This window comes from Hemicordylus capensis, chromosome 2 (genome assembly GCF_027244095.1).
Source record: "Hemicordylus capensis ecotype Gifberg chromosome 2, rHemCap1.1.pri, whole genome shotgun sequence".
NCBI lineage: Eukaryota > Metazoa > Chordata > Lepidosauria > Squamata > Cordylidae > Hemicordylus > Hemicordylus capensis.
The window spans coordinates 317411084-317423547 of NC_069658.1; the positions used below are offsets into that span (position 1 = coordinate 317411084).

A 12464-nucleotide genomic window follows, 5' to 3' on the forward strand; every position below is an offset into this window, starting at 1 on the left:
TTTAAAATGTTGTAAGGTTTTCCATTTTAATCCATTTTAAATGTTGTAAACCTCCCAGAAATGGAAGTTTGGAGCGGTCTACAAATTTGAATGAACAAAAAAATTGATCGTTTTGCTAGACCTATTCCTCAGAGTACAGCTACTTCTGGTGTTTTGCTCCTTGATTCCATATGTTAGTTGCACATCAGAATCTGAATAAGAGTCCACTAACAGTGACAAGAATGAAGAATTATACCTCAGTGAAAAGGGCTATAAAAAACCTTTTAACATTCTTTCATACCTATGTTACTAAACTTGCATTTTAATAGCATTGTTCAAGGTCTAAAATATTTATTAGACACTAGTTCAGTTGTTTCCCACCAACCAGTAGTGTTCATCAATCCAAGCCAGCTACCAACTGCTAACACAATTTCCTTCATAACAGTTATATCTTAGAATGGTATGAATCTGAAGCAGAAGTATGTCTATGAATACCAGGTGCAGGGGAGCAACAACCACCTTCATCTCCTAGTTGTGCGTTTTTCAGAGGCATCTAGTGGGCCTCTAAATGAGCAAGGCTCTTCTTATGATCCTAAAACTGGTATAATGAGTAAATAAAGACAATTATACCACCAGAAGAGACCACTTCAATCTGAAGGAATTCATACAAGTCTAGAATTGCCTAGATTCCCAATACAGCAATACAACTTTATTTCAGAACGTGATCAATTCCAATTAATAACTGCTATGGGCAAGTATAGGTATGACAAAGGGTCTCTCTTAATGGTTGAGACATAGAGGAGTAAACGCAAGAACTCCCTCCCTAAACATGTCTGGAGCCTTTATGTGGGTCAAAAAATTGTTTTCTACCCCTGCTAACTGGGAAAAGAGGCATCTTTTTAACGTGGCAATTCTCTTTAATTAGCAGGGAGAGAGTAACTGGCTCTATCCATCCCCAGCACAGTGACTGTTGCTGGTGTCTATCTTACATTTCCTTTAGATTGTGAGCCCTTTGGGGACAGGGATCCATCTTATTTATTTATTATTTCTCTATTTAAACTGCTTTGGAAGCTTTTGTTGAAAAGCGGTATATAAATATTTGTTGTTCTTTTCCTTAGATACACCTCAATGCATCCAACCTGTAAATACATGTATACTTCCAATTATTACTGTATGAATACTCTTCTAAACTGAAGACAAATTATAGAGTTAAAAAACAATAAGTTAAAATACAGCAATAAGGTGTCAAAAGTGTGTTGTATTCAGGTACAATGAATTAACTGCTCTGTCACTTTAAGTACAGCCCAGCCACCAGCCTTCCCTTTCTTCCTTGGACTAGGCAAAGCCCTGCTGTAGGCCTGCATTAAGAGCACTACCATTGCTCTGTTAAGGAATCTGCAACATCACCAACATCTATGTGGAACCTGAATGAGTAATCAAAGTTCAGACAACACAACAGGACCACCACAACAATGCACAGATGTTCACCTTTCGGTAATTATAGCATGACTAATACTGCTTACCTTAATAAAGTAATTGAAGAGAGGCTTATATTTCTTTCCTTTAAGAGTAATACCAGGAAACCTGAAATATATGTATTTTTTTAAATAGCAGTGGTCACTCAATGTAAAAACATAAAACCGCGATCAAGACTGACATTAAAATATACCTAAAGTTAAAAACCACTACAAAAATACTGATGTACCTGACAAACAGAATCAGTGGCCGACATCCAGATTGATGCTGCATGTGCACTATACAACAAAAGCCATTTTTGCTGTTCTCCCCTTCTCTCTGCAGCTCACTGTGCCTCCTGAAAAGGTGTCTCACAACCTTAGGGACATATCCTTGGGACTGCAGAGGCAAGGGGTAATTGGCAAGTTGCTCTTTTCCTGTAGGGCACACATATAGCGTTGGCTTGTAGCTACTTGCTGACTTTGACTAGAACTCTACTTGGAAGTCCAAGCTCTTGGATGTTAGTCAATCTAGGACTCACACTCACTCAGACGCAGGTTTTGGGCGGTATAGGAATGTAATTAATTAATTAATTAATTAATTAATTAATTAATTAATTAATACGAACTTTCATGTGATTGTTGTGGAGCTTTAAGCATGCTTCGGTATTAAATGAATGGATGAGAGCCTCTGAGTTTCACAATTCCACCTGTTACAAGACATCCTCCCCCACGCTCACACACATTTTGGATGTAGCTTCTATATTAAGTGAGACTGGTGTAGAGACAAAAAACCCATGGATGTCATGAGGGTCTGCCTTGATTTGGATCTAAAGAGCAAAGTCACACAACCTGAACGTTTGCAAGCTGTCAGGGAAAGGTGACTCATGCATTTTAAATGAGGCTAAATTTCCATGTTGGAAGAACACATTCTAACACATCTTTAATGCCATCTGAGCAACTCCAAAGGCCAGCTTCCTTAGTTAGCTGCCCAATGCAACTTGCGCACAATCAAAGTACTTGCCTCCTCTTGATGCTGAGGCAGGTGAGGCAGAGTCTTTATTTTTAAAAACTTCAAACAGCTAGAAGCACTAAAAACAATCAATCACTCAATCATGGCAACCAGGAGCTGCTGATTACCATTTTTGTTGAATCTATAATGGAGCCTGCCTCGTACTGACTTTTAAAAAAATCGGCAGCCATCACCTTTCCCCCCCTCCTTTGTAAGCCTCAAATGAGACAAAACATTACCATGATCAAGGTTTATTTCTCCTTTTTCATCAAGTCATTGTTTCAGACTCTGTTTGCCCCTCTGGGGCACCAGAGAGGACATTTACTGTCTAGAAGTGATCCAGAACACATTATTCACACTTGCAGATTCAGTGCCATTAATTCTGGGCTCACTGTAGCAGGTTGCTTCCCTGACTAGCAAGCTAAAACTATGGTAAGGGAAAAGGTTGCCCCCCAGTAACAGTTTGGGGCCACCTAATGACACAGTGGGGAAATGACCTTATCATCAAGCCAGAGGTTGCCGGTTCGAATCCCCATTGGTATGTTTCCCAGACTATGGGAAACATCTATATCGGGCAGCAGTGATATAGGAAGATGCTGAAAGGCATCATACTGCACAGGAGAAGGCAATGGTAAACCCCTCCTGTATTCTACTAAAGACAACCACAGAGCTCGGTGGTCACCAGGAGTCGAAACCAACTCGACGGCACGCTTTACTTTACACTAGTAACAGAGTAATTCCTCCTAGCTCTGAAGTATGGTCTCCTGAGCTAGCTGGTATCCCGAATCGTGGGCATGCCACCAGGCACACATCTACAGGACACAGGCCCAAGCAAGCAGTTATTAATAGCTTACAATCCTTGCCACAAGCCATTCAGCAGTTTCCCATTTCAGCTGAACAGGTAAACTTTGTACAGTAATCTTATTACAAATCATAGTTTGCCTGTTCAAACAATATGGCACATTAATAAGGTGCCAAGTCAGCAAGGGTTAATATGATATTCGTCAGCTATAATTCCTAACAAAATCAAATTGTCTTAGCACATTTAGTTTTCAATTCATGTTTTATTTGATAGATAACCCAACAAAATGGTACAGTCCTAATCCTTTAAGCTGTGGGAGCTTTGCCAACAACTTTAGTTCTATAGACAACACTTTTAGAGTCTTGGTTAAAAGCAGCAGTACCAATAAGTCCTCGAGGCAGAATCAAAGTGCAACTATCCAAGATATTCAGCATTGTAGATTCCTCTGGTTTCAAAAGTAATCTCAGCATTTAACACTATCAACAGACACTGCATACAATAAAGATGGCATTTAGTACAGATGAAACTTTAAATCCAATGCAATCTGTAATAGGAAATATCAAATCCCATAAGACTATAGCACATACAGGCAGTTTCAACAGTTAAAATCACCAGACCAAAAGTGAACAAAGGTTCTTCAGTTTTCACTTGTTGCAGATCCTTTATGAAAAGAAAGCATGTACTAAATTGTATCTACTTGCCTGTCAAGTACTGTATATTCACTTTCAGATTTGTAGAGAGATAACAGCCTGGCTTCCATCAAAATGAAGATTTTCCCTGTATTTTTGTCTGAGGGGAAAAAAAATTAAGTTGATGTTCTATTTCTCCATTCTCACAGAAACAAACATACTGGCATATTGTATTAAATGCTAAGATACGAGACTCAATTTTAACAAAAATAGCTGCAAAGTTTTAGTGACAAATACAGGATGAAATTTACACCAAGAACAGAGTAGAAATGTGCACAGACTGGGCTGGAGCCCATTCTAAGGGCCTCCAGATCAGTCCGGACCTGGGGCCGATTTGGCAGTTCAGCACTGGGGGGGTGGACATTTAAGGGCGGGGGAGGGTGTACTTACCCTTCCCGCTGCTTTTCCCCCTCCAGCGCTCCTGGTTTTTAATGCATTTGGGGCAGCAGAGTACCTCCCTGCCACCCCTACCCTTGTTCCTCTGCAAAAAGTTTCAAAAGGCTGACTGCGCATGTGCACGCCATGCAAGCGCCACATCCAGGTGTCACGTGCATGCGTGCGTATGTCAGACGTGTGCGTGCGACGCACAAACATGGCGCAGGCACGTGGGGGTAGAGGTAGCAGGGAGGTACTCTGCCGCCCAAAACGCATTAAAAACCGGGAGCACTGGAGGGGGGAAAGTGGTGGGAGGGATAAGTATACCCTCCCCTGCCCTTAAAGAACCTCCCTCCCCAGTGCCGGACCACAGAGGTGCGGTTCCGTGCATACAACTAGAACAGAGGATCTGCAAAACAGATATTAGCACAGATCTTCAGGTTCAATAAAAACACGATGCCACATCATAACTAAAGGTGTTTAACCAGGGTTGGGTGTGTTGCCTAAGCTAACAAAATATGGTTTCAACAAATCAGCAAACCAGGATGATTTTTTTTTAAAGATATGCTGTAGTGATGGGAAGGCTTTAAGGGAGGACTAGGCCTCATTTAGAGCAACTGCTGGGAGGGTGGACCTTTCCTAAAAAGGAACAAGTTGTTCTAGTAAGAACTAATCTGCCTACTTTTACTACAATGGGACTGACTAAATTTGGTTAAATCGAGGTCCACAAGTTAGATTGCTTGGGCCTCAAATGTTCACGCATCCGCCATCTTGGATCAGGGTGGATGACATCATTAAACTACACCACTGAGGTGTCTCACTCACTACAACTATACCAAGTCTGGTTCAAATCTGTTACAGTCCTCAGGTTAGTGCACTTGCTCCTCAAAGGTTCACATCTGCCATCTTGGATCAGGGTGGATGATATCACCAAAAACTACATTATTGGGGCATCCCTATGTGTCCCTACAACTGAAGCAAAAGTTTGGTTCAAATCACAAGTTTGAACCAAAAACAGTCCACAAGTTAGCCCACTTGTGCCTCAAACATTAACGTGTGTGCCATCTTGGACTGGGGTAGATGACATCATCACAAACTATGCCATTGAGGCTTCTCCTGGTGCCCCCGCAGCTGTAGCAAATTTGGTTCAAATCAGTTTGGCAGTTCACAAGTTAGCCCACTTGCACCTAAAAAGTTTGTGCATCCACCATCTTGAATCAGGATAGATGACATCATCACAAACTATGTCGTTGAAATGTTCTTACAATTGTGTGTGTTCTTACAACTAGGGATGTGCACGGAACCACAGAAGTGTGGTCTGGCACGGGGGGAGTGTGTCTTTAAGTGGGGGGAGGTAGTACTCCCCCCCCCGCCGCTCTTCCCCCTCCGGCGCTGGTGTTTCTAAAAACGTTCTTGGGGCAGCAGAGTTCCTCCCTGCCGCCCCTGCCCCTGTCGTTGTCTGAAAAGAGTAAAACTAGAAGGAGCTGATGGAGCGCATGCACCCTTCGTAGCGCGCACGCTCGTCTCTGCTGCTGGCGCGCGCGCACCACATACGTCATGTGGTGCGCGCGCGCCAGTGGCGGAGACGAGCGTGTGCGCTATGAAGGGCGCATGCGCTCCACCAGCTCCTTCTAGTTTTACTCTTTTCAGACAATGACGGGGGCAGGGGGGCAGGGAGGAACTCTGCCGCCCCAAGAACGTTTTTAGAAACACCAGCGCCGGAGGGGGAAGAGCGGCGGGGGGGGGGGTAAGTACTACCACCATCACCCTTAAAGACACACTCCCCCGCCCTGCCGAACCTCCAGAATTCCGGACCGGAGGCCTTTTCTATGGCCCCAGACTGGTTCCGTGCACACCACTACTTACAACTGTACCAAATTTGGTTCATATTGTACCAGGCATTGTGAAGTTGATGGGGGTGGGGGACACACACGCACAGAATGCTGGGTGATCTCATAAGCCTACTGGAAAGAAGGCTAAAAAAGCCTGGGAAGTTCAAAACAAAGGAACCAATCCAGAAGACTGGGTGGGGATTTGTGGTTCAGCCACCAGCAGAAGCTTTGGTTTGTCAGTTTGTCCCAGGAGGACCCTGAGGAAGCAGCAGGCTGACAGCTGCTGGGGATATGAGAAGGCCGCAGCCTGCAAGTAATAGGACAAAGTCAATTAAAGTGTCAGGGAAGTTATGTTCTTTGCTGATTGCTTGGAATCTGCGTTGCCAGGTTAATGAAAACTTCTCTTACAGTCTGTTTTATGAAAAGACAATGACTCTTATTGCATACTCTTTCTTTGAATCTAATAATAAACCCTTGTTGGCAAAGTGTGCTACTCTTCATTTTGCGTCTGCCTTAATCACACACCTTTGGAGACTGGACTGCTCAGACCTTTTGGGGAGGATTTTGCCACTTTACTCCCCAGGAATCTTATATGGAGAGTGGGTTTTCCCCACATCAAAATAAAGTGGATGGTAGCAGCGTACTGTGAATCCCTTACAGACAAAGATTCAGCCCCAGTGTGCTCCCCGCTCCTCCTCTGGCTCTGGTAGGAGTCATGACATATGCAAAGAAATATGGAGAGATGTCTGAATCAACCAACTGTACTTATTATGGCTGTTACTGCACATCTGGGAGGTCACTGCACCATAAAGATGTGAGCACTAAGCAGACAAAGAGAAAGCAGACAAACAGTTCCTGCTGGTGGTTCCTGAAGCATCTCTGCCTTGATTATATCTACCTAAAGGCCAACTCCTCCCATCCAGAGTCCAGCTTTCATTGGTTGTACGTTCAATAGCAGAATTTTTAGGTAGATAAATTCAATTTTATGGCACGGAGCTTGTTACAAAGCAGCCTCCCCTACACTTTAAATATAGCCTCTATAGTGAGCGAGACGTTGCCAAGACAAAAACCTGATGGAAAGCCTCCATTTCAGGTCAGGGAGCGGGAGAGTCATGCAACCCTGAAGCGCACACCTAGAAACTCCTTCAGCTTAAATGACGCCAAATACGCATTTTGGAACAACAAGATCCAGGTTAATAGCCAAGTCCCAGCAGAGTGACCATCAAAAGCCCATCCTAAGATACAATTGGAACAGCTCCAGAATCACTTAATCAGATTTAATAAATTAGGGCCCCTCTACCTGAACAGCAATATCCTACCCATGGGTCATCCCGACTCAGCAGTAAAAATTTCAAACCACAGGTTTTCCCACCTTTGGAGCGCCTGCAGTTTACATGGTAGGAAACCCCAGAACAGGCATCTTCTAAACAGCTACTGCTTCCAGAAACACACAACTTCAGGTATGGAATAGTAGTGGCAAGATCTGCCACTTACTGCCTTGAAACTGCCCAGCCATCGGCCAGTGTCTTAACTCTGCCCCCGCCCCTTTCCAAAGCTCATGAGAGCACAAGAGCTGAATCCTCTCGCCTAAGTGAAGTCACTGAATCCCTACGCGGAATCATTTATCACCAAGCTGACTATCACTGGACTACTGCAAGCCTAGAAGCAGAAGTCACCTGCAAAACACTCTGCATGCAATTGCCATAAATCTCCTGCCACAGGAGACTCCACTGAGACTGGATCACTTCAGACATGGGCTTGCAGCAGACTAATGCCTATCCTGACTGCCCTAGAACTCTAGTACTTCCATGACTGGCTGCTAACACATGGTGTGTCCTAGCTCCATTTGACCTTCCTAGTGAAGGATAATAGCCGTGTTACAGAATCCTCAGATCTCTGAAACAAGCCGTTCACCCCAGCAGCCTTCCCACCTGACTGCATAGGATATAACCATGTTGTTCGCCCCACAGTGAAGGACGTAGCTGTGTGAGGAACCCCAGTCCTCATCACCAAGATTAATCCCCTTGAACCTGCTCTCAAATCAAGTAGAATCAGGATATATACAGACTGCTTGCTTTCTCCTTTGCTCTTTGCTGAAAAACTTTCCACCTGCCTCCCCTAAGCTGCACCATTGGGCTACAAGTCCTGCCTCCCCTTCCTCTTCTCTCTGCCCCTAAGAACTGCCTTAAAACCAAACAGCTATTTTTGTATAGTGCTCTGTACAAAGAGTTTTATTTCTTTTTCAAAAAGCCCTTAGCTACATCCAAATGGAGAGTTGCACATGGAGAATCCTTCCATGCATGCAAGCACAGAACAGAGGGGCAATTATCAGCAAACTTTCCTTTCTTCTGTAGCAGCCTGTGCCTCTCAAAAATATATCCTCAGTCCTGCAGCCCTCAGGAATATATATTTTGGGAGGCACAGGCAGCTGCAGAGAGAGGGAGGAAAATCACCAAAAGCATTCACACAAGCCTTTTAAATTTGATTTTTAAAAAGGACTTTTAATATGTGTTTAAACTGTTTTGTACTGGGGTGGGGGAGCGTGTGGGGTGGTTCCATGTGTTTTATCGTGATGTTTTAATGCTGTGTTGTGAGCCATCCAGGGGACAATTTCTTATGGGGAGGCTAACAAAGATTATTTTATTATTTCCTAAGTGCAGCATTCCATTTGGATATAGGCCCTTATTTCCAACTGTTACCATATTTACCCTAATAGAAGGAGACTCTGAGTGTAAGACAATGCCTTTAAAAAATATAGATTAAATATTGGTTATGCTCATATTTACCCAAAAGAAAGATGACTGAATCTAGGACAAGCCCCACTGCCCCCAATTAAACAGGCAAGAACGGGGGGGGGGGACCTCATCTTAGATTCATGTACATACGATGGCTCCTCTGAGGTATCCTTAGGTGACTGTTTTCTGGATCACATCCCTTCACTATTGGGAACTGATCCAGAACACAGTTTCCTGCTGGTCTGGGAGCAAGAGGAAGCAACAATCTTGTAGTGATGTCCTAAAGACGACATCAAGCAAGAGAACACAGCAAAGAAATAAGAAATAAATAAATCACCAAGAAACCAAGAGGGGAAGAAGAAAATAAGTCTGTTAGGGCTGGAGATCTTCTAGGGTTTGTTTTCTGGCTGGGGAGAAGTCTTTGTCGGAAGAGTAGCCTGAGTGGGGGATTCACTCTAGGCGAGTGCCTGCCTCAGCCTGTGGGAGGAGTCACATTGCTGGGCACAGTCAGTTTGTCTGCTGGTCTTGAATACAAGTGTGAAGGAATGAGAGCACAGCCAACAGGGCATTGGAGTTTTGCAGGAAGTGTGCAGGAGAGCCTGAAACAAGTCCTCTTGATCACAAGGAGCCCAGTGGAAAGAGAAGATAAGTACTACTCCCTCCTTCATATTCTTGATAAAGGAAATTTGAACATTTAAACACCACCAATACAGCTAAGACCTAACTTGCTAATAAACTATCTCCAAATACTGTGAACAGGGGGCACTTAGCAATAGCAATAGCTATTCCCAGTATATTGCACTTCCCAGTATATTGCACAGAGTGTCGCATGTATAACTATTTGCTCCATGGGCAAAAGTCATGGGTGTGTGGTTGGTGCAAGGAGCTCCTGGCTCTCAGGGAATAAGTTCGTTCCTTAAGACCAAAGTGGCGGACCTGGAGAAGCTCAGAGAGACATGCCGACAAGAACTTTAGGGACATGGTAGAGGCATCCCACTCCAAGGCTGATAGCTCCTCTGCTGTCAGAGAGAATGAAGGTCTCGGGAAAGGAGGACATTGGTCTGAGGAAGAGGGAAATGCTCCCTTAGAAGGGACCCCTTCCATGGAAGATGAGCCCATATCCTCTCACACAGGGGATACCCCTCCGGTGAGTGGAGGCCTCCTTGTAGTGGGTGATTCAATCACAGGTAGAGAGGTGGGTTTGTGACCTGCATGTTGACTGCACAGTGACTTGCCTGCCTGGTGCAAAGGTTGTGGACATCACGCAGCATACAGATAGGCTGCTAGGCAGCGCTGGGAAGGAGACAGCTGTCGTGATGCACATCGGCACCAACGATGTGGGGGAAAGTAGTCGGGAGGCCCTGGAAGCCAAGTTTAGGCTAATAGGTAGTGTATGGAAGTCAAGGACCCCAAGGTAGCATTCTCAGAAATGCTACCTGCTCCACATGCAGGTACAGTGAGACAGGCAGAGCTGAGAGGTCTCAATGCGTGGATGAGACATTGGTGCTGGGAGGAGGGGTTTAGATTTGTTAGGCACTGAGATACATTTTGGGGCAAGCAAGGCCTATTCAAAAGGGATGGGCTGCACTTGAACCAAGATGGAACCAGACTGCTGGCGCTTAAAATCAAAAAGGTTGCAGAGCAGCTTTTAAAATGATGCCTGGGAATAGCCGACAGGAGCTGGACAGTATCCAGTTCGGCAAATGCCGTCCCGTATGGTGCGAGGGTGTAAAATATTTACATAAAACAGAAGGGGTTAGGGTTACATTCACTTCAGAATGCATGGAGTTTACTCAAAACCACAATACTAGAAGCCCAGTTAGAATGAATACCAAAAAGGAGGAAAGGTATCACTAAGTCCAGGAGGATGCCAGCATAGCTAACACGTAAAGTCAGGGAAGCCATAAAAGGGAAGAAGACTCTTTTCCGAATTTGGAAGGCCTGTCCAAATGAAGAAAATGAAAAGTAACACAAATTCTGGCAAAAAAAAAAAAAATGCAAGGTGACAATAAGGGAGGCGAAAAGAAAGTCTGAGGAACATTTAGCTAAAAGCATTAAGGGGAATAACAAAAACTTCTTTAAATATATCAGATGCAGGAAACCTGCCAGGGAGGCGGTTGCACTGTTAGACAATGAGGGAGTGAAAGGGATTATTAAGGAGGATATGGAGGTTGCAGAGAAGAGAAATGAGTTCTTTGCGTCTGTCTTTACAGCAGATGATACTGAGCATATACCTGTTCCTGAACCAGGCTTTTCAGGGAAGGAGGCTAAAGAACTGAGATAGATGTGACAAGAGATGATGTTCTAAACTGTCTGAAAAATTGAAGACTAGCAAATCACCAGGGCCAGACGGCATCCGTCCAAGAGTCCTTAAAGAACTCAAATATGAAATTGCCGACGTCCTTGAAAAAATATGTAACTTATCCCTGCAATCAGGCTCTGTTCCGGAGAACTGGAAAGTAGCAGATGTAACACAGATTTTCAAAAAGGGATCCAGGGGCGATCCAGGAAATTACAGGCCAGTTAGCTCAACGTCTGTTCCAGGCAAACTGATGGAAAGCATCCTCAAGGATAAAATTGTAAAGCACATAGAACAACAGGCCCTGCTGGGGGAGAACCAGCATGGCTTCTGCAAAGGTAAATCTTACCTCACGAACCTTTTGGAGTTCTCTGAGTGTCAACAAGTGTGTGTATCAAGGTGATCCAGTTGACATAGTATACCTGGACTTCCAAAAAGCTTTCGACAAAGTTCCTCATCAAAGACTCCTGAGGAAACTTAGCAGTCATAGGATAAGGGGACAAGTACACGAGTGGATTGCTAACTGGTTGAAAGATAGGAAACAGAGGGTAGGTATAAACAGAGAGTTTTCACAATGGAGGGAAGTAAGAAGTGGGGTACCCCAGGGATCTTTACTCGGACCATTGCTTTTTAGTTTATTTATAAATCATATAGAAGTTGGGGTAAGCAGTGAAGTGGCCCTATTTGTAGATGATAACAAACTCTTTTGGGTAGTGAAATCCAAAACAGATTGTGAGGAGCTCCAAAAGGATCTCTCCAAACTGGAGGAGTGGGCGACAAATGCAGTTCAGTATTGGCAAGTGTAAAGTGATGCACATTGGGATGAAAAACCCCAACTTCAAGTATACGTTGATGGGATCTGAGCTGTCAGTGACTGACTAGGAGAGGGACCTTGGGGTCATTGTGGACCGTTCATTGAAAATGTCAACTCAATGTGCGGCAGCTGTGAAAAAGGTTAATTCCATTCTACGGATCATTAGGAAGGGGATTGAAAATAAAAGTGCTAATACTATAATGCCCTTATACAAAACTATGGTGTGGCCACACCTGGAGTACTGAGTACAAATCTGGTCACCACATTTAAAAAGACATTGTAGAACTGGAAAAGGTGCAGAAGAGGGCAACCAAGATTATCAGGGGCGTAGAGCACCTTCCTTATGAGGCAAGACTACAACACCTGGAGCTTTTTAGTTTAGAAAAAAGATGACTGCAGGGAGACATTAAAAAGGTGTATAGAATCATGCATGGTGTAGAGAAAGTGGATAGAAAGAAGTTCTTCTCCCTCTC

The 12464-nt window shown here is 44.1% G+C and overlaps 1 protein-coding gene across 4 annotated transcripts in view; it reads right to left on the reverse strand.

Annotated features, from left to right (window-relative positions):
- The window catches only part of IARS1 (isoleucyl-tRNA synthetase 1), a 155006-nt gene that overhangs the window by 110763 nt on the left and 31779 nt on the right, over positions 1-12464 (reverse strand). For all 4 annotated transcript variants that reach the window (XM_053297888.1, XM_053297887.1, XM_053297889.1 and 1 more), the window contains 2 exons: positions 3949-4036; positions 1503-1563 (listed from right to left, as the gene is read on the reverse strand). In XM_053297888.1, coding sequence (XP_053153863.1) covers positions 1503-1563; positions 3949-4036 — 149 coding nt within the window. The remainder of the gene's footprint in view (positions 1-1502; positions 1564-3948; positions 4037-12464) is intronic.